Genomic DNA, 23,027 nt, shown 5'->3' with positions numbered 1-23,027 from the left:
CTGATCCAGTAATTGCTTAATGTGTAAGTTTATTGTCACATTACAGAAAAATTTCTATCAAAAAGCTTAATTTGATTGAAATAACATCATCAAGAACATGAACTTCAGGTTTGTTTTATGTGTGTTCCTAAGGTTCTGTTGGTTAAATTAAGAAAAAAAGGGCTAAACTTTGACAAAAGTGCCAGAGTTTTTACAAGAATAACGTCTTTATAATTTGGATGTGACTGACATGTTTGCTTGATGTGCAACACCACTTTCTCTTTTCTTCCCTGTCAAAAAATCTGTTCATCATAGAATATAATAGAGTAGCATAGAAAGCCTTTATAGTCATTATACAGGATACAACAAAATTAAGAGCGCTACTCTTGATTGGTGCGTTAAAAGACAGAGAAACTAAACAAAACAACCCCAGTCTTGTTGGCACAGGTTCCAAAATAAGTTAAATCGATTAGCACAATATATACTGTGGAATTTTGCCCTTGTACAGATGTACTTATTGCACTAGAATAACTGAACAAACATTCTCCTTTATGAATAGATCTTACAAACATTAATCTTCATAGTTTGGCAAATCATTTGTTATTTACCAATGAATCATATTTTCTGCAAGAGGAACTCATTCCAGCATTATCTGCAGCAAAACTGTAGCTATTAATGTTAATGTAGAAGCTGTGTTGGATAAGTCAAAATGTCTGCTGTAGAGCTGCAACTATTAGTTAATTACTATTTTGATGAGCGACTGAAGTAATTTTTCAAGCATAAAGGCAAAACATTACCTTTTTTCCAACCACTCAGATGTAACAACTGCTTGCACTTCTGTGTCTTATGTGATAGTTAACTGAACATTTTGGGAGTTTAAACGGTTCATCAGACAAAATAAACAATTTGAGGAAGAAGGCAGACTGCTGTGCAAAACTATAGCCAATTAATCAAGTAATTTTTTCAGCCCTGAATTGTAGCCTGAAGCAAGGCTGGACGGTGCTTTCACAAAATATTAACAACAGGAGGTTTTTGATAAACATCACTAGTGTGGATATAATGACAAAGTAGGCAAAGGCAGAGCTGCTAGAACAGCCTGAGGTTCAGAAAAGTTAACTTATTATTGAATTACATCACTTTACTGTAATGCAACCTTTAAACCATGAAAAGACAACAGTCATATCATGATACAAAATCAAAGATGATATCCAGCTTCATGCCACAGTATCAATAATATGAATATATTGCACAGCCATAGTCTGAAGGAACATTTAAAAGTTCACCTTGGTTCCACAAATTGATGGAAATAAACATTTGACACCATTCAATCAGACAGTCAAAATAACATGACATGGTCCCATCATAACCCCTACTATTCATCTGCACTGCAAGGCCTATAAAAAGCATCAGTTGCCATGTTTAATCTCCGCGGACTTCACGCCAAACAAATGCAATTATCGCCCTAGCATTTCTAAATTCCATAGCCTTCCCATCTTATCAGGACTCGGGCCGTCGTGTTGATGCCGTCTGTGACAAGTTGACAAGTAGCACTCATATCAGGCCCAGGCAGCGTGGTCAGCTGAGAGGGAGCTTCACACCAGAGTGTTCATGGGACTTTATTGCAAAGAGAAACTTTAAATGAAACTTTCAAATCAGCAGAAACCTCTTAGTCAAATCCTTCAAACCATGTGTTGTTTTTTTATATCTGTGGAAGCTCTGTTGGGACTGCTTCAACTCTTCACACTAAAGCTGTAATTACAAGTCAGCGGCCCCAGAGAAATAAAGGGTTTCATATACTGCATACAGCACTTCTTCACTCTTTTTGTACATATTAACCATGATGGGGTACAACGTCAGCCAGAACTGGGACCATCCTAAGTCGACGCTTCTAAAACTTCTTCAGGGACACTAATGTAGTCATACAGCAACATTACTTTCTATTTTTAGAACATTTTAAGGGGATTAAGCTGAAAGAGTACGTGGCCATCACCATAGGGAGGGATGAAGATGAAAAGATTATACATTTGGCTGCAAAAAAACTCTGTATTTTCCAGTAGGGATGTCATAATACCAGAAATTTAGTTGATATCAACTTAATCAATACTAATACCAATGAAATTCCATGATTCTCCACCTGAAATAAACAATTGTAAGACAAAGACTGAGGGGATTATTTATGAAGCCTGTCAAAAGAGCATGTTGCCCATGTTTTTAAAGTGATTTCTGCTGCTGCTGAACTTTGAATATCAGTTGAACTCATGGTGCAAATTTACTGACAAGTGACAGACCATTAGTTCTGAAATATTTATTTAAAACAGTAACATTTTTGAGGACGGTAACCTATGACTAAGAACTGACGTTAGCCTAAACGAGATAGCCTTTAGCCGTTATAAAGATTGTGGAACATAGCTGGCTATACAGCAATAAAAGCTGTCTCAAACAAAATTTGTAGTGGTACCATACATTTCAGGATTAGGATTTTGCTTAGCTTTTCTTTTCGACCGGTCGAGGCAGAGCTCTCACTGCTGCTGCCATCTTCAACGTGTTGTAGATCTATCATACTGGTAGGCGTTCTTCTTCCTCCTTTGGCATTTAACGGTAGACTAGACTAGAACACTTGTAGGAGTATATGCTGCACTTGTCATGTCCAGAAGAAGTACTGTCACCTTGACTTGGTACCTATTAGCTCTTCTGACATTCTTACTCTCAGGCGCTAGGTAGAACATTACACTGACGCAGAAAAAAGTAATCTGCAATTAATATTTATCTTAATATTATGACAAAGATTCCCTAATAAGCCTGGATATTCTGCAGACTCATGTAGAAGCTTGTCCTCTCCAGTAACTCCCAAGGATAACATCTCGCCAAGGATGTGGGAGATCAATACCTGCAGGCGGAGGGAGTGCAGAGATCACTGAGACTGATGATTCTGTTAGATCCCCTGTGATCCCAAGCTTAATGAGCCGCGTCTCCGAGGGCCCTTATGGCGTCACACGTGTCACGGCGATACTGACCTGCGTCTAAATCTTCACCTGTGTAATAATCATCCACTTCTCGTTCGCTCACGTGGCTTCAAGTCGTCAGGGTTTCATTTCATTTTCATTTTAGTGAGCCTGAACAGTTGAACGGTGTTGACAGAGCCACTGTTCCACAGACATTAAGGCAGTTACAATTTTAACTCCAGCCGATTTCACATTCACATTCAAATACATTTTTATTATACAACCACAATTCCAAAAGAGTTGGGATACTGTTTAAAACAAATAAATACAGAATGCAAGGATCTGCAAATCCTTTTCAACCTTTATTCGATTGAATGTGGTACAAAGACAATATATTTAATGTTCAAACTGACAGAATGTATTGTTTTTCGTAAATATACACTCAGAAATTTTAGGGCAGGGCCATCACCTTTTCTTTCTTCTCCTAACCCTTAACAATACTCAGTAAGTGTTTGGAAACTGATTGTTGAAATCTTAAAAGTGAAATTCTTTCCCTTTCTTGCCTGATGTACGACTTCAGCGGCTCAACAGTCTGCGGTGTCTGTTGTCATATTTTTTACTTCCATAAAGCACTGCACATTTTCAACTGGGGACAATTTTGGAGCGAGGCAGGCCAGTGTAGCACCTGCACTATTGCAGAATATGTCCTGGCTGAAATAAGCGGGGACATCCCTGAAAAAGACGTCGCCTGAATGGCAACATAATGTGTGCATGCATTTCGGTATTAATGGGGCATGGTGAGCCATGTCATGGGATTTTAATATCATGGATTTCAGATGGTCAAATCTGTAAATTCCTCAAAACTATGTGCTTAAGTTCTTAAATTGGTGGCCTCTTTGTCACACCGTTTTTCAAAGTGGTGCACCACAACCCAACATGTCGAGGATGACCCTTTAAAACCCAATCATGATGGTATCACCTGTCTTTCTACCATTTCCAGCAAAAATGATTTGCAAGTCATTGCACTCCCAACTTTTTTGGAATCAGGTTTGTATATTTAAAAAGCCTGACACAGATTATATCGAACACAGAGTACTGACTTGATGCTACACAGGCAGGGACTGCAGACTAGAGTAATGGAAAGCCAAGCAAATTAGCAAGTTAAGAAGTAATTTGCTCCAACCAGAGTTTTGGAAAAGGTGTCCTGGTGTCCTAGAGCAGACTGCTACACAGGACTATCTTTCCCGACTAATTATATCTAAGGACTGACAGTCCACATGGTGCATTATCCTGTTCATGAAAGCAGCAGATGATAGAGAATCCAGCCAAACCCAGTCATCACACAGCCAACAAGGGAGCAGTGATTTCAAAGAAAGGTCACCCAGTTGGTACACTGCTGTGATTTTTTGCTGGGCAACTATGCACATGTTGCCCCCAGGTAAGCTGACACAAACCACCATGTAACCATCGGTGACATTTAAATGTGAAGCTGTCTACCTGACTCAGATGTGTACCTTGCTTCAGCCAATTAAGGCTGGTTCTATCAGTTTGCCCTGAAGATTCAGAGTGTTTAAGAACGTCACAGACTGCCCTTTAGTGAAGAGGAGGATGACATTTGAGATGCACTTTATCTACAAAGGACCTTTCCCTTGAGTCAATTTCTTTACTTTTTCTACAGTACAAAATGCCGATTAGCCACAACACTGACACCATTGACAGGCGAAGTAAATAACATTGATAATCTTGCTACAATGGCACCTGTTAAGAGGGATATAGTAGGGGAGATGGGAGATGGTCCACAAGAGAGCAGGTCTTGTGGAGTGTTCCTTTAATGCAGTGGTTTGTACCTAACAAAAGTGGTCCAAGGAAGGACAACTGGTGAACCGGCAACAGGGTCATGGATGCCCTAAGCTAAAGCGAAGGCTACATCATCTGATCCTTGCTGGGTGTGAGGCTCCGTAGCCACAGAACGGTCGGAGCGCACATGCTGACCCCTGTCTACTGCTCAAAGTGCCTAAAATGGACACGTGAGCCCACTTAAATCTCCTGGTGTCGACTTGGCCTCAAAATTCCTCAGATCTCAATCTCATCGAGTGTCTGAGGGATGTGCGGGTACAACAGGTCCATGTAGGCCCCACTTTGCAACTTACAGGACCTGAAAGCATCTGCTGCTAACGTCTTCATGGCAGATACCACAGGACATCTTCAGAGGCCTTGTGGAGTCCATGCCTTGACATGTCAAAGCTGCTTTGGCAGTATGAGGGGGACCAACATAATTTTCAACAGGTGGTTTAAGGCTGTTTATGGCTGATCTCTGACTGCTGGACAAGGATTTTGTAATACTTGCAACCAGTAAATAATCCTACTTCCACATTTTGACAGCCTGATAGAAATTCCTCGGCCTTAGTGGTGGTGAGCGTCTCAAATTTCAAATTTATGAACCATTTTCTATTTAACACATATGTTGCCCTAACAGGCCCCTGTCCCCTACTTATATTTATCTATATAATGGAATCATGCATGTACAAAAACAGTACACAAGCACTGGCACTAAGGAAGAGAGAAGGAGAGCCATGTTCAATAAGAAACTTATATCTTCTGGTCTTTGGTCAGCATCTGGTCTCAAATTTGTCACTACTAATTGTGTTCCTTCAGGTCTTAAAGACACAGGTATACGCCAAGTTCAGGTTTCACTTTCACACTCATGCAGAACTCTAATAACAATTGATACGTTTAACATGAGCGGCTGAGGATATTCCTGACATTTTCATTTTGAATATATTACAACATTGACAGTGTGAGTCCTCACAATGAAATAAATGAGCCTGTCCCCGCACCAATAGAAGGAACCGTGCCTTTTTATGTAATAAAAACGAGCAGATGGGACAAAACAAAATCAAATCATCTCTGATCGCCGCTGAACTTCACTCAGCTTCTAAATGTCACATTTACACAGTAAGTGCTGCTGGTGTTTTTAGGAACAATGCCCAGTGTGAGCACCGTACACCTCATTAACCTCCTCAATCTTCAACGATGATAGTGCCACATTAGCAAGGAGCTGGCTTTTAATTAAGATAAAAACATAAATGTTAAGTCCATGCTACTATGACAGTGTTTTATTGCACAAGGGATTAACAAAAGCATAAAAGCAAAGTGCTTTGGCACTCAAAGTGTTGGCCTTTGTGGCTCCAAGATGAGATAAATGAAGTAGTTCTGGCAACTTCCTACTATACTGAGAGTGGTGATGGAAAACGGATAGATCTTGTCCCTGTAGGAGTTCACATAAGATGAATAATAACCACATTAGTGGCATCAATTCTCAACTTGTTCATGATTTGACTCATCATCAGAGGCCAGCCCTTATACATTTTGGAGACCTCCATAATTTCAACATTAAACAAATCATTATAAGTGGGGACAAATCAATTAGAGATACATATTTCTTAACACAAGACAACTTCTGCTCAAGTTCTGCTCTGATGAAAAACCCTAACACGTTGAATTTATACACATGGCCAATGATGAATCACAGCCGGCCATTTCCAAAGTTCAACAGATATTGTTAACATTTGCATTCATTCCAATAATAATGAGGAATATGCTTTTAAAATGCCACATCGTCTCCTTTTAAATTACCCCATATTCTCCAATAAAGGAGACACATTTCTCAGTCTAACCACCCCGGCTCAGACACAATCACACAAAAGGCCTGACCCAATGGCTGACATAATGTACCATTTCCAGATTAATAATAGAAACACAATTTCCAGTTTGCTTCCCGCTGCAGTCATCACGATGTCTAATGGGCACAAACACAGACGTGATCTTTGGAAATATGTTCTGCTTTTGTCATAGTTGCTGTATATGAGCTGCATGGGGAACAATTACCTTTAGGATGATGGTTTCATCTCCCAGACGAGAAAGGCTTCAAATACTAAGACCTTCTTTGTGTCATTTATCCGAGAAAAATACAAAGTTTAGATCTAAAAATTGACTTTCTACTTTACTTCGTCGTAAAGTCAGCAAATAACTGTCCACTACACTTGTCTCCCAAATAGCAAATGTCATAGCTTCGCAATTGAATGTAAGCATGGCAGGCCTACCAAGGTTTGGGTTTGTTGTAGGAGTGTAAATCACAAGTTTCATCATGATACCATATTATATTGATTCTCTGGACAACAATATGATAATTGCTGATATCACAAAGAGAATTTCAAATTAAAGATGTATCTTAAAAGTGACAATATAGATCAATCTTTGCATCAATCATATTAAGTTTCATCATGCAGCATTCTGAAAGCTTGGAGATGTGGATAAAACATGAAAAGAGAAATGTTAAATAGCTGTTGGCTTCATCAATACTCCAGGTCAGTATTTTTTAGTGGATATGGGACGCAGCCCTGCATCTTCTTTAAACACATAAGTGTAGGAGAAAAAAGGAGAAGAAAATCTATTTCCAGAAAGGCATGGCACAGCAGTTCTCAGACTGAGCCGTCCCCTGCAGCTACAGAGTTACTTAACCTCAAAACTCAACTGAGTTAATAACTGGGCTGTTTTGACTGTTTTGCATCCCAGTAACTGGAGTCAGTTCGTCATTTAAAGCATGACCAATCACACTGACGTCCAGAACATCCAATTAAATTTAACTAAATGAAGTTCCATTTCCTTGCTTGATCTATAATCTGTGTTCAATCTAAAGGTTTAAGGAGAGAACGCCATACATATACTACTCAGAACAAGAGTCTTGTCTATTGTCTTTATACTTTATATTTATTGTTTCTCACCCGTTATGTTATTTTGGTGAACTTTCATGTATCTTCAGTGGCAAATTGCTAGACTTAACAGGTCAGAGCACATTAGCTCCATCAACAGCCAATAAGCATTATGCATTCTTTATTATACTTATGTGACACACTGTGGCACGGGGCTGTTTTTGTGCTTGTAGCTCAGGTGCAATCTGCAAACATTTTCCCAAAATACCAGGGGGCTTACCAAACAAGATATTCGCTTAATAAGCAAGAAGTCAACAATTGTTAGCGGAACGTCATTATCCCACATGTTTATGTGCTGCATTTGTGTACTGTAGGTACTGTCGCTGTCATTTGGCGGTCCCTGACCCTAACCTAAACAAAACATTCTGTGAGGAAACAAGAAGTCAACAAGTGTTTACCAGAAGAACATGGCTATGTGTGCTGCCCTACAGCTCCTCCACGCTGAGGATGCTTTGATCTGCTGATAGTGATGTGCGAGAATCTGTTTAATGAACAGTAAAGTCAGCAAATCCAATCAGAGGGAGGTGTAGCAGACGGTTAAACAACTACTAATAGAAGTGGAGTTACATCCAGCAGTACAGTACTTAAAACGATTCCATCTTGCAAGGAGCCGCACCATGGCTAGTTGCAAAAAGTCGGAGGTGCATGACCCAGCTCTGCAACAAGTTACGGAGCCTCTGCGCTCCATGCAAGACACACAAAGTTGCTGTGCCTCGTGCGTAAATATGCAAACAGCATTGCTCTTTCTCCCTCTCTCTTTCCCATTTCCCACCTGCTATTAATTTTTATGACCCAGCCTGCCCAATCTGTGGATTAACCGCACTGCCCACGGTCGTAATTACAGTCTGCGCATCACTAGTAAGCGGCCTCAACCCAGGGGACCCACATAAATCAGGATTTACTCCACACTGCAGTAAATGTATTCATCCTGAACCACTAAATTCAATATGCGTGAATAAACTATAAACAATAAGTACTGATCTTTACACAATAAAGGTGTAACTACGTGGAATAGAGCTGTGAGACTGAATCAAAGCAGTAAAGCTGTGATTCTTAAAAGCAAAACAATGAAGTGAAAAACAAATAAACGCTCTTCATAGCGGAGGGGAACAGTTTGTTACCACGAGCGACCCATTTCATATGTCATTTGTCATTTCATTGTCATTTAATCCTTTGTTAATAAAAAAACTATAAATTGGTGCAGTTTTAAGATGGTTGTAATATAAAGTAAATCAATTCAAGATCATATACACTACTATGATTTTTAGGATAGAATTTTGTGTACTATTCACTTTTTAGGTGATTTTAAGGGGAAAATAAAAAGTACTTGAGTGGTAACTGATGAAGCGTTCCAATTAGATATCCCCGTTATATGAAACACTTCAAGCGTGGCTTGTCACATGCCACGTCCCATGTGAACAAGCCACAAAGCTCTTTCTTCAAAATAATCACCTGCTGAGAGGCTCTTCAGATTTCAAGGAGCCACTCTGCACATTTTCCCCCCGCTGAAGCATTAGCAGAATGCAGGCTCCATTAAAGAGTATTATCCAGGCAGGAGGTGCAGAGCTCTCAGACACGAGCAATCACGTCACCCACCTCGCAAGGATGGCAAAAAATAGAAAATGCAGAGAGCAGACTGACATGACAGAAGAAAGATTTCAATTTCAGACTAGGTGGCGGGCCGGAGAATGCGAGGAAGAAGCGGCATTAAAGGGTGTGTTGCATTGATGATTTTACTGTTGTTTATACATCTCAACATACATCAGTGCTATATTCAATATTTACCAAATGCTGTCTACAAACGCTGCATGATAAATTGTATTATGTTATGATTTTAACTCATACCTACATCATCTCATCCATACATGAAAATGGAAGTAAAGCCAATCTTTCAAACGCAATAAGTTGCACTAACAAATGACAAGCCAGGATCACATGGCACATAATAGCAGTCAACCTGACATAGCACCATATAATAAAATGGGCCCACAAAATCCTTACAAGAAAATCCTTGTAGCCCAAAAACACAAATACCCATAATGCTTCTCTTCTAAAATAAATGTCGCTGTATAACAAGTGACCGGTAACCTTGGTCAACACACCATGCAACTGCTTACCAATAAAAGCCTGACAGTCGTTTTATTGTGGAGTAAGTGAGAAGTAAGTGAGTTTTGAGGTAAATACTTCATTACAGTGTCAGCACTACAAAAGCAGTTCAGAGGGATCTTATCAGATGAAGTCAAAAGCAGAAAGGTAAGAAGAAAAAGAAGTCTGAACTTCAAGGACTCCTTTATGCAGGAGCTTTAAATCTGTACACGCAACACGGCAAGTCTTGTGAAAATCAAGATGTTTATGGTGACACAAAGTTTGTTTGATTGTTGTTACTGACACAGTTGGCCCTCCAGCACAGAGCTATATTAAAGCATGTGTGCACTTATACCCTATTGTGAGGTTTCAATGGAAATTTAACCCTGGAGAAACAGCACAGAGACACTCCTGAGACATGGAATGCCTTGGCTACTATATATATATATATATATATATATATATATATATAAATGCACACTCTCTGGCTTTTGCTAGATGATAGATGTCCAAGGCCTCCTGGACATTGCTACAATTCATTTTCTTTTTTGTGAGGGCAAAACAACAGCTAGATTGTTTTTCTCTCACAAAAAGAGTCAAAACAACCCATCTTACCTCTTTGTCCATGCTCTCTAGATCCTCCTTGCAAAGTGTGTAAAGAGGCATAGTTTCTGACATGCTCGGCTGTCGTTTTCGACGAGACGGTCCCGGCTGCTCGTCGTCTTGGCTTGACCCTGCCACGTCATCTTGCTGACTCTTTGAGGTTCCCCTGTGGTACAATAACAGAAAACAGAGCGTAAAACACTATGGGCCATGTTTAAAAAATGAGCACATGGTCTTAAGTGCTTGTTGCATGTGCATCTGACCACACATTCCTGACTTTTCCTTCAATATGTGTGAATATCCCTGATCTATTATTTCATCAACACAATGCATATGATTGTGATGGCATAAACACAGTGGTGTGTGTGTGTGTGTGTGTGTGTGTGTGTGTGTGTGTGTGTGTGTGTGCGTGCAGTGGGTGTGGGTGAGCAAAAGAAAGAAAGGAGAAAAGAGAGTGCTGGTGGCTGCATTCACAGCAGACAAGTGTTGGCGATCACAACAGAGGGACTGAAGTTTAGCGGTGAAGTTGTCCGGTGGCAGTAAATGTACAGTTTGGCCATAAACAAAAAAACAAAACAAAGTTCAAGAAGTCCCTGTATCTCTTCTTCTAGCTGCTGGGTGAACTGAAGGGAGGATCAGTGGGATTACTAACCAGGGCCCCGTTTCCCAGAGCCTTCGTAGCGCTACGTGCGTCGTAAGTTGTATTTTAAGGTCTCCCTTAAGGTTGTCCCAACTCTGGGAAACAACCCGTGACCTTAAGGGAGACCTTAAAATACAACTTATGACACATGTAGCGCTACGAAGGCTCTGGGAAACGGGACCCTGAGCAGTGTGAGCTGCTCTCTGGTTCTGGAGCACATTCTGCTCTGCCTAGGTTACATAAAGTGGATAAAAATACATTTTAATAACTTTTTACTGGGCACCAGCCTCTCATTAACACACAAATACTAAAAAAATAGACTTGAAGTCTAAATAAACACTTAAACACTCAGAGCACGTTTAGGTCCGTCAGATGTAGCTGGGATGTAAAATGCCCAGAGCTGTGCAGACAGCTGCATTGATTAACTTGTGTGAGGCATGTAAGTGACAAATGCGTTGCTTACGGCCGAGACAGGATGAGGTAGGGCTCCAAGAATGCAAACTGCTTTTGTGCAGCTAAACAGGTGAATTAACTAGTCGGTTTGCTAAACAGACATGAATAAACGTGTGAGAGTTTTATTCTGACTCGGGTACTGACATCTAATGCATTAGTAGCTCAAGACCTACCTACTTGATTTGCCTTTGTATATTTTTTCTAATTTACTCTTATTTTCATTTATTTCTATTTTAAGATATCCTGGCTAATAAGGGCTTTCAGCCTTCATTAGACTGGATTATCTTAAAAATAGGCAGGAAATGAGGGGGGGGGGGGGGGGAGACGCGCAGCAAGGGGCTGTAAGCTGGAATCGAACCCATGGCCACAGTAGAGGACTCAGCCTCTGTACATGGAGGGCACACGCTACCAATTGAGCTACCACAGCGGCCCCAAGTCTGTATTTATGTCTACTATTTATGTTGGTTGAATTATTTCATTTGTAAAGCATTTTCTGACATTCTAATCTTGCAAGGTGCTACCTAGCTACTTGGTACGTGCCTTAAAAATGTGGTTGCACTCATATGGGGGGGCACTTCTTGCCACTTAATCATATCAACTGATAAATTGATTAAACTGAGAAATCTATAATTAACTGAGTGAATAAAGAAATGTATATACCGGAAAATACTTCCTTAGATGCTTTTTTCTTTTTTTTCTTTTTCACGGTTAAGACAAGAGCAAAGAAAACAGCTGAGTGTGTTTATTGTTTTGTTTTTCTGCTGGTTTGCTAGTTTTAAAGTAATTCTTGTGTTTCAGTAATCTTCACAGGACTTTCAAAGGAACATAATCATTTGCTAAAACTGTTATCAGTGCATTTTTCACAGCCCAGACAATTCGCGGCGGCACAGGGTAGTACAGGGTGAAAAGAGTGAAGGTTGAGGCTGGAAACAAATGATGAGAAGTGCAAAGGCTTTCCCTCTATAACGAGGGCCCTTTAGATGTAAATCTTATGCAAGTAGGAAGAGGACGTTTCCCTACTTCCACTTGGCAGTGCTTAATTGAACAGATCTGCTTTGATGATTAAATCCAAGTTCATGCAACTCCCAGAAAACTCCACAGTGCCTCTAATCCATGAATTATGTGGGCCAATTTTATGCCTGTGATTAATAATTAGAGCCTCATCATAGATATTTCAAAACATTTTAAACCACCGTGACTACTCGGTAAAAAGAGAGCTTTTATTCCTCTGGAGTTAAGTGAAAAACAGTGGGGCCACATCCACAATGACAAACAAATACACATACAGAGGACATGTGCTTCATTAGCATCTGTGACAGACACATGAATGACATATGGAGTGGAAGATCGCAGAGGTGACTTGGAACTGGGAAGTTTTTCTCGCAGCTGTCACATCATTCCAGTCAAACTGTAGGTGCAAATTAAATGAGGGCATGACTGGGAAATCAAATATTTATATGACTGGATGAGTATAAAGATACTATTTCAACTGTTGAAGAGAGACTTTCCCTCCCAAGTCGTATAAAGTCACCAGAATTTTATTGCACCTTTATTTATGACTCACCAAAATGTAGATAAAAATAATACAGAACTTGCAGACTCGTCTGGGAGCTACACCACACGCTCTGTGTTTGACAGGTTTCCCCAGGCACCTAATGCTATAAACAATCCATACAATAAAAGGCCTTATTGTGCCCTAGTTGATCGCTAAAGACGCTGCATGTCTCCGCTGAGAGCAATTCCTGTCAATTCAAGCTAGTGTAGCGCTACACTGACAGCTGTTTTAGTTTACAGAGAAGGAGGGGATGGAAATGAGGCCCTGAGGAAAAATCCATACATTTAAGATCAGTTATGAATGATTCTGCTGGTCAATACTAAGCTGAGAAAAATCAATAGCATAACTCTGACAATTTTACATGCTAGAGTTCTACACGACCCCCGAGGATGTTTCTGGATGCAGTGCATGGGGATAACTACTGCCTACTTCTTCTGTCACCATCAAAGGTAGACAGTGAAGAAAAGAAAATGCAATATTAATCACAGTCACAGTTTTTGACTGTAACTATTCCAATCAATGATCAGTTTATGACTGAGCAGTGCTACTCAGCCTGTGGAAACTGTTGTATTATGTTGCTCTAGAGGAGCTTTGTGGGGTTATCTTAGCTTGGCTTAGAGACTACATGTAAAGTTTGAAAGAACTGGGCATTTACTGGACAGGAAGGTTAAAAAATGACATGGCTTTCTTATGTACTTGACTCTGATTGGTCAATTATAGCATTTTAAGGTCTGTTAATTCTGTATAGCAGACCGTTGCTATGTAGACGAGGCCATTACTATGAAGGGCCGACCGTTGCTATGGACACAGTTCTGATCATAGACTCTGGAGGAAAAATAAAATCATTGTTAAAGCACCAAAATCCTTTTCAAATTATTATTATTTTTTCCAGTACATAACCATGTAACAAACAGGATAATGTACAGTGAGCAGGTCACTATTGTGACATGAAGCTATAAAATTATTTTAGCATTAATATTTTGTGTTCCAGAACTGTGTGCAGAGCTGGATAATGTATTATTATCCCTTGCATAACACAGGAGGAACTGTAATCAAGGATCTCATCAATGGAAGGAGAGACTATGACCTGTAGAATGTGTCGCGTCCACTTCGGTGAACGCTTCAGGTCAGGGAAAACCTGATAATTTTGGTTCCAGCTGGGAACCAATTTTTTGGGTTCCAAACCAATTTCTTTTGGGTCTAAAAAAAGTACTTCTTTTTTAAATTAATTGACAACTATTTCTGGAAAAAAAAGTCAAAATGCTCCAATTCAAGTTTCCTTAATTAAATTTAATATTTAAAATTTTCTGCTTTCTTCACTTCTCTATGACAGTAAACGGAATATTTTTGGGTTGTAGACATAACAAGGACGTCATCTTGGGCTCTGGGAAGCACTGATTCACATTTTCACCATTTTCTGATATTTTATAGACCAATCAACTAATCGATTAATCAAGAAAATAGTCGTTAGTTGCAGCCCTAGTGCAAACTGAAATGGAATTGGTTCCATTTTGGTGGAAAAGCGTTGTAAGAGAGGTGGGTCTCGGGTTTCATAATCCAGTAATATTTTGATTAATTGTTCAGCTCTAATGTAGGCCATTATTTTTTTCACCAAGCTACATTCCATGTGTTACAGTTCCTCTTAAACTCTGATGAATTAGTATTGCCAATTTATCTCTAATCTGCCTCTCCATCACTTTATGGAGATTCAATACTTCATTGAGTGACCCTTTAAAACCCGGGAAGGACATCGTTTAACCTATAGACAGGTTTCCTGTTTACAAACAATCATTCATTAATTAACATGTGCACAACAGGGTGGTAGAGAACTCATGGCCACATTATCATGATAGCTTACATATTAAAAGCATTTAGTAATAAGACAACTAAGCTAAGCTCACATTGTTTATAGATATATATGTGCCTCACACAACCCCATTTCAATAATCCAAACTATACATTTAAGTCCATTGAAGACACTTTTTTTATCAAGATTGTTTTACAAAACATATAACAGCAAACAAAAAACAAGTGGTTAAAATAACTGAAATAAGTTGTTTTATATTGTTGCATCAATAATTTTTCATTATATTTGTGTGCTCCAATTCTGTTTTTACCTGAGACAAGACTGCTCTCTCTGGTCAGAGAGCATCAAAGACCCTGACCCCTGGTGGTAGGGTGCTGGACGTGACACCTGAGGGCCCCTGCGGATCAGCTTCCCTGTGACGGAGTCGTAGGTCCGAACCTCAGGTGCTGGAGGTGGAGGTCTGTGGTGGGTTGCAGCTGGCTGGAAAAGAGGCTTCTGCAGGGAGCCCAGGTTGTCAAGGAACGCTGCTGGACTGTTGCTCCTTCAAAAAACAAGAAAAAGATCTCAGACTTGGAATCTGCAAGATCAATATACCAAAAATATCTGGACCAAATATTTGAAATACTTTCAATACTCTTTTTTTTTTTCTCAGTGTTATTACTTCAGTACCAGGTAGTCCTCCAGGTTTACAACAGATGAAACTCCCCTGTGTCGTGATCAGATGTTGTAAAACCCTCCAGAGGAGCCAATCACAGCACAGAGGATTTTACAAGAACCAATCACAGCCAACCACAAGAAAGGTGGGTGTTTCAAATGTGGGTTTTACAACAGCCAATCAAACCAAACCCTAACCCATTTTAGACATCCAATCACAAGGCAGGTGAGTTTCACAGCAGCCAATCACAGCACATTATGGTTTCATAACAACCAACCAAAACAAAGGGGGGATTTTACACTAGCCAACTGCAGCACAGGTGGTTTTTACAACAGCCAATCGCAACACAGAGGGATTTTTTCAACAGCCAATCACAATCCAGGTGGGTTTTGGCTGTTGTAACACCCCATGCCATTGTAAAAACCACCTGCCACCTGTGAGTTCCCTTACCTCGGCGTCTTGGAGTAGTCCTCCTTCAGTGGGTACAGCTGCTCCTCCACCCTCTCCCAGCGCTCCAGGCAGCTCCACAGCCAGTCAGGGTTGACAACATGGAGGTGCTTGCAGCCTTGTGCCTGGCGAACCTTCTCGGTGCCTGGGCGACAGCAGTGAGGGAGGGAAACGGTGAAAGTGTGACCAGACTGTGACCTTACAATCAAAGGCTATTACCAAATACATACGCTCTGGGTCTGCTGAATAATCAAGATCAATGATCAGGTCTTTGAAAGAGAAAAGAGAAAATAATTGAATGATCAATATTATCAGAAAGCAATCCGTAGGATTTGTCTTTTTAAGTCACTGTCAGTTCAATTTTCTGCCAGCTCAATGGTTTTCTTAGAAATCCAAAAGGCTGCATTTTGTTTGGTTAAATCCACAGAGAGTAGTGCTTGTGCTGTGCTGAATAAGACATATTGATGTTTGACACAAAGAGACTCTAGGAGCTCATTAACCCCGGGTTACTTAAGTTCTGCACGACTAACAATCACATATTGTTCACATATTGACACGTACTGTTTGGGCACATGTCTTCTTCAGTCAGTGTACAGAATGTTGTGCCTGTTTTTATGTTGTGCTGCTTGTCACAAACTGGAAAATTGATCAAAGGGATGCTCTTTAACATATCTCTCATTAGCAGAACAATTAATTCAAACAATCTCAATATGCCATTATGATTTAAATGTGCTGAAAGAAAATAAACTCGCAGTCGAATTTGATGCGTACTCACTATGATAGAGAGAAACAAGGCTAAGGGCCTAAAGCCATGCTAGCAGCTGTGAGGCTCTATTTTCATAGTGTTACCTCTGGCTTCAAAATCAAGAAGACACAACGAGATGTTTAGAAGAGCACCAGTCGAATCTCAAACAGTGGAAAACGACATGAATATAGTGATTGAAATATGCAATTCCTGATTGTTTCATCCAGCTGTTTTTTTACAGGTGAATGGAAATGATTACACAAAGTAACTGCAGTCAGCTCAAATAATTGCCTGAATGTAATTATGTAATAATTGTGGCTACTGCTAATAGACAAAATACACAAAGCATAAAATATAAAATCTAACAGCAATATAAATTCTTTCCTTGTTGAGATTTTCAGCCAGGACAAAAAAATGGACATCTCTATCCACAGAGCCATTCTGCTAACATTGCTAACACTGCAACAAGGGAAAACAAAAGTGCTTTATCATTAAAAAATAAATCTAATAAAACAAAGACCACACTTTCTATCATCAGTCTAACTGTGAGTTAAAAGCAGAATGACTATTTCTTTGGTGTCCTTCTAAATGTGCGTGTTGGGAATCATGCAGGAGGTTATTTAAGAGGTTAAAATTGGTGGAGAGGTTGGAAGGATGAAGGCAAGGTAGAGTTACAAGAGGTGGAATTTATGTACAGTTTTTGGTTTTAAAACTGTAATCCATGTAATAAAGTATTAATAACCACTATTAATAATTCTTCACTTTAAAAGTTCAAATATGTCCACAAGAAAGTGAATGGTTCCATCAATATTCAAGGCAAGCTGCTCTTTAAAGCACATAGTACACATTAAAAAACCACTGTAACCACTCACTGAATAAACACTGTGCAACTTAGAAGTAAAGAAAATATACTAATCTTTGTGACGTTAACCAGATGAATACCTGCCGTCACATGCACTAACAACACAGTGGACAGTTTCAGAGGCTCTTTGCAGACTAAGTGACATACTGCTCATATTGTCCTGATTCCATCTTTGGCTGATTTTTCTCTCCTTCTGATGTACAAGATGAGTGATTGCCAAGTGCTGCTCTCAGCCGGGTGGCTCCCAAGGCAACGGTGCCGCTTCCTGTGCTTGTTTTCAGAAGGTAAACTGGATTGGTGGCACAACAGGCATGAATCCACTTTCAGGCCTCTTCAGACAGAATAGCATTAAGCTGAGAAGAGGCTGTATTGTTTGTTTCTTGTGAACTACCAGAAAATGTATGAAAATGTGATACACATCTCTGCAGACAGCAGTAACAGTTGATGACAGGAGTGTACTCAGGGTCCCTAATAATAAACTGGCATGATTAACACTCAAAACAAAACAGGACATTTTTCAACCAACAGGTTTAAACATCATGGGTCACATCCATCAAGGCAGCGCTTCATCTTCAACATCAGCATAATCAGCTTGTGTTTGAGATACAAACACAAACACAACCTCCAGCATTCCCGCGGTTCTCTAATGTCAGAGTGCAGTGAACCATGTTTCTGTCAATCAAGTGGGTCTAATTACAGAAAATGAGCTGCCTCAAGGAACTGTATAGAAATCAGTCTTAAGCATTATTAATTAAAGCTTCATTATTCAATTTCTGGCCACCAGTTCACTAGAGAACTTCAGGTAAAGCTGACAGGTAGGGAACACCGAGGTCCACAACTGTTTGTCTCTCACAGATACCTGACAACAACAGGATCCAAGCTCAGTCTTTAATCGGTAGTGGCGGAGTCCACCATTTCTGCACTAATTTCAGATTGCCTACACATAAGGGATTCACAAAAAACAATGCATGCATGTAACCAAGAACTATTTTACCTCACTGATATGAGCCTCACTATCTTCTAAAGCGTGACCCATATATTGGTCAAGCGATACCATCAGCCCTATATTGGCCAATCACAACTATAAGTTAAGTTTACTGATTCAGTGCACTGGTTTTAACTTTGGAGAATAAAGCTAATTACTAAATTGTAAAACATCCTGCCTCCAACTGCAAAACTGCAGTAGGTAATTTGAATATACACAATGCAAAACCTTCCACTTTTCTCTTCTTCTGCTTCCCGGTATCACTCCGCTAAGCCCCTCCCACCAAACCACATACAAAATGCGCACTTGGCATGAAGCGGGACATTTGTGGTACTTGACACATAGCACCCTGTTGACCCTTGTTTATAGAGTCTCTGTGACTGGCTAGTTACATGCTAGCTAACCCTGATTAATGGTTAGATTCAGACTGGGTCCAGTTTTTTAAAACTACACTAAATGCAAAAGGGAGGGTGCTCATAAACACATACTTAAAAAGAACTCTTCAATTATATATTGTTAGTAACATGCAATGATCTAAACTTATTTTACACCAAATTTCATTAGAATAATATGTCATACTGCAGCTTTAAGTTACTGCTAATGCAAAACATTTCCTACAAAACTGAACCATTGTCTCTGCAGTGGTACACCTTGCTGTCATATGTTAACCAGAGCTCATCACACAGCAACTTCCTGGAGCAGCTGACCCCTGAGATACAGTAATTATGATGACAGTGTGTTCAATCTTAATTGTCTATGCTTGGCAAAAGTTTTGACAAGGCTCAGAGACACAACTCTGCCAATATGTCAGTAAGCCTGACATTTAAACAAGCCTTGCATGACCCCCTCTTAATTTCTAGCCTCATTAGCAGACCATTACTTGCGTCAGTGACAAATTATTTAAGCAGCAGGCTATTAAAAATACCTCAACTATATTCAGCAAAAGGAACAAAATTAAAACACACAGGTCAGAAATAGAAGTAAAGATAATTCTTAATGATTTTCAAACTTGAGTATCAGCTAGACTCTTAGTTAAAAACTAGCATGGCAAGCTCAGTGTATTGTCAGATGTGACATCATCCATGTTTCCACCACAAGAACCCCTCCCAGGGACTGGGAACCTTTGAAGGAACTCAATGTGTTTCCACCACCTTTCAGGAGACATCATTTTACCCCCTGATAAGGTGGGGTTTGCAGCATTTCTGATTTGTAGAGTACTAGCAGCATTTTATTTATTTTTTTTGTTCACTGAACTTCAGCACATGGAGTTATGATCAACGTCGGCACATCTTGAATCACCTCCGTACGAACTGTTCTTGCAGTGTCGAACAAATAATAATGTCATACCTTTACGGTATTATTGTTGTACAGCTGCACATACAAAATATGTTTAAAAATAGCCAGCAGTATTTCAAAAGTCAGCTGGCTAATTTGCTTATCTTTGTGGGTCTTTAGACTGCAGTGATACGCAGACAACAAGGAGCCTTTTAATTATTTCATTAATAGTTCCTGATACTTTGGGTGGAAACATGGCTATTGAAGACTAACCTTGCATGCTTCGTCAACAGCATACTTAAATTTCTACATACCAGCTCTTGCTGCAATGAGATGTGTTGTCCGACTGGGATCTTGAGCGTTAAGAAGCAGGTTCTTGCCAATCTTGGCCCCCAGTGCTTTGGCATGGTAGGACTCGCGGGTCCTCTCCATGGGGTAGTTGGTCGGGTACAGCCCGCTGAACACTATCGTCGTGCCCTCCAGTGTCTTGCTTTTCAGCTCTGGGACAATCTTGCGTATGTCCGGCGTTTCAGAGGCCTCTTTCCTCAGGTAGGCCTCGTAGCGTGCATAGTACTCTGCATGGATCCTCTCCAGCACTTCCTCCAGGTAGATCAGGTGATCATCCTGGTCATTATCTGCTTCTTCTTCCTCCTCCTCCTCATCCTCCATACTCTGGTCCAGCAGCTCCTCCCCCATGGTGACCCCAGATTGTTCACTATTCTGGGACTCTGTTTCTGGCTCTCTCCGATCTGAGCAGCCATTCCCCAGCTCGGGGTCTGGGAGAAGAACTCCTGAGGGTTCCGCCGCGTCAGAGCTGGTTTCTCCGTCACTACGACCTTTACTGTCCCCTTCCCTTGCCCTGTCTCCATCACCAAGCTCTTGCCTGACTCCTTCCTGCCCAGAATTCTGTGCCTGGCCAGATTTGCCTTCACTATCACTCTCTGATGAAGGAGGCTTTTCTGTAATCGAGTCACTGTCACTGTCACTGGAAAGGTCAAAGTCCAAGTTATTGGACTCATGGCTCGGTGCTGAAGAGTTTGCACTGTCCTGTGCCTCTCGTGTCACCACTGTCCTGTTGCTATCATCTTCCTTAACATTTGTTCTGTCCGCCACCTGAGTTTCCCTCGACCCCGCCGCAGACTCCGCCTCAGTCTCTGACCCTTTACCTTGTCCTGATTCATCCTCTACAACCTCTGTGGGATGTGTCCGTTCATTTGTTGGTACTCCCTGAGAAGACTGAGATGTCGTGGACTCTTCCTTTCCAGAAATACTGAGGTCTTTCGCTCTTTTCCTGGGGCCATTGTTTTGCTCATCTGCACCAAGTGTCCCCACTGATTCTGTGCTCTCTGCTGATCGACTTGACGGGCCTCCTGCTGGGACAAGACAAGGCGATCACACTGTATTCAAGGACACATGCATCAGAATCAATAGGAGAGCTAACAGTAAGAACAGCTACGGATTAAAGGATTCTGCTGTCAATCAATTCAATTTACATTTGACTTCCCTATCCTGACAACCATGACCTCCAGAGTGCTGAATATTAAACTACTTATGAAATAAATAATCACATGAAGAAGTTGAAAATACAAAAATAAAACAACAATTTGTGAAATAATTCAGACAATCATTAAAACTCAACTCATTATTATGAAATTATCTTCCATTTTTACATCAAAATGCCACTTTTCAAAGGTCTGCTTTTAATTCACGATGGGATTTTTCTCAATGACATCTGTATTTCAAGCCACTTTTCAAAATGTCACAAATTATTTCATAATGCCACTTTTAATGACAGTGGTGTTGCTAATGCCCTCTCATCTCTCTGCTAGCAATCTCAGCACCTGCAACTGCCATATTTAGCCAATTAGTACCCGTTAGCAAGAGCAAGAATAATGTCAAAGTAATTCTGAATCAAGTATCCTGCTGCTGCTGCAAAAGACACAGAAGCAGACAAAGAAACTGACACATTCTAGACATTTAATTCATCAAAGCTGTATATGCTACCTACATCACTGGCTAGCTAGCTAGGCAGGATTGGCTAAAGGTGTCAGTTCACTGTGTCTGTGTACTGTTTATTTACAGCAGCAGCCTCTTGCTGGCTGATTCAAAATAACATTTACATTGTTGTTGCCTCAGCTAACACAAGCTAACTGGCTAAATTTGCTTAAATTAGGCAGGCGGTATGAAATTCTTTTTTCCCCAGGATGGCAAAGATATGACTTGCTTACTCTAACTAATCCTACCCAAGTTCACTCTTCATGCCTAAACCTACCCACCCCAAATAACCTAAATCAGCCAAGGCAAGTTACATTAGGGAGGGCCATGACAATATTTTATTTCCATTACGAAATAAAATCTGACATGAAGTGTATAATTTGGAAAAAATGAAATAAAAACAGACTACTGAAAAATGGCATTCTGAAATAGACTATCTATATGAAGTACAGATTATATCCAATAAAATGCAGCAATGAAGAAAATGAACGATTAAATACAATTCTATAATAATACGATGATTTTTAATAATTTCTTCCATTATTTCACAAATGATTGGTTCATTTTTATATTTACAGAAATTAGTCATATGATTATCTATTTCATAACCTGTTTTTGATTTAATATTAAACATTTTGAGATTCCACAGACTGCTGGAATAGAAAGCCTAAATGGAAACTTGGCTGGGACCAACTGGTTGACAAAAAATATCTTCTACATGAAAAGCAGTCAAAAATAGAACTGAATTATAATGAGACAAATAGATGAAATGGAGTGTATAAAGAAATATTACATTTTATATGTTTCCTTAACCTCCACCCAGCTGGTAAAAAAGGAAAATCTGACTAGCCCCAGTTTAATCATTAATCTATTCCCTATTTTCCCCACCAAACATCCTACCACATTTTTGTTGTTGTCCTCAGCTAACTTTCTTCCCAAAGCTACACTGGTCAGAGCACTTAATGTTAATCATTCATATACTGCAATGCACAGCGCTATGGCATCATTATAGAAACTGAAAGGCACAGGGCAGGATCGGGGGAGAGGGCAGCTAAATAATCAGAGGAGGCAGGGCACGCTAGAGCAGGCACGGGCCAGAGAACACTAGCCTACAGAATATGAATGCAGCATATAAGACTGTGGGCCAAACTTTTCCACACTGTGTAATACATTTTGAAAAACAAAGGATCATTTATTTCCTTACACTGTTGGCAGCATCTCAGTATC

The 23,027-nt window shown here is 40.1% G+C and overlaps 1 protein-coding gene across 3 annotated transcripts in view; it reads right to left on the bottom strand.

Moving 5' to 3' along the window:
• The window catches only part of ctdp1 (CTD (carboxy-terminal domain, RNA polymerase II, polypeptide A) phosphatase, subunit 1), a 95,111-nt gene that overhangs the window by 57,853 nt on the left and 14,231 nt on the right, over positions 1–23,027 (bottom strand). For 2 of the 3 annotated variants that reach the window (XM_084738486.1, XM_084738484.1), the window contains exons 8-11: positions 20,120–21,178; positions 15,942–16,083; positions 15,147–15,377; positions 10,394–10,547 (exon numbers count right to left, since the gene is read on the bottom strand). In XM_084738486.1, the coding sequence (XP_084594612.1) occupies positions 10,394–10,547; positions 15,147–15,377; positions 15,942–16,083; positions 20,120–21,178 (1,586 nt within the window). The remainder of the gene's footprint in view (positions 1–10,393; positions 10,548–15,146; positions 15,378–15,941; positions 16,084–20,119; positions 21,179–23,027) is intronic. The other variant, XM_084738485.1, reaches the window with a different exon arrangement.

Source organism: Lutjanus erythropterus, chromosome 16, assembly GCF_056507025.1.
Source record: "Lutjanus erythropterus isolate fLutEry1 chromosome 16, fLutEry1.hap2, whole genome shotgun sequence".
NCBI classification, from domain to species: Eukaryota; Metazoa; Chordata; class Actinopteri; order Lutjaniformes; family Lutjanidae; genus Lutjanus; species Lutjanus erythropterus.
The sequence above is the reverse complement of the archived record's forward strand: the minus strand, read 5'-3'. Positions and strand labels throughout refer to the sequence as shown.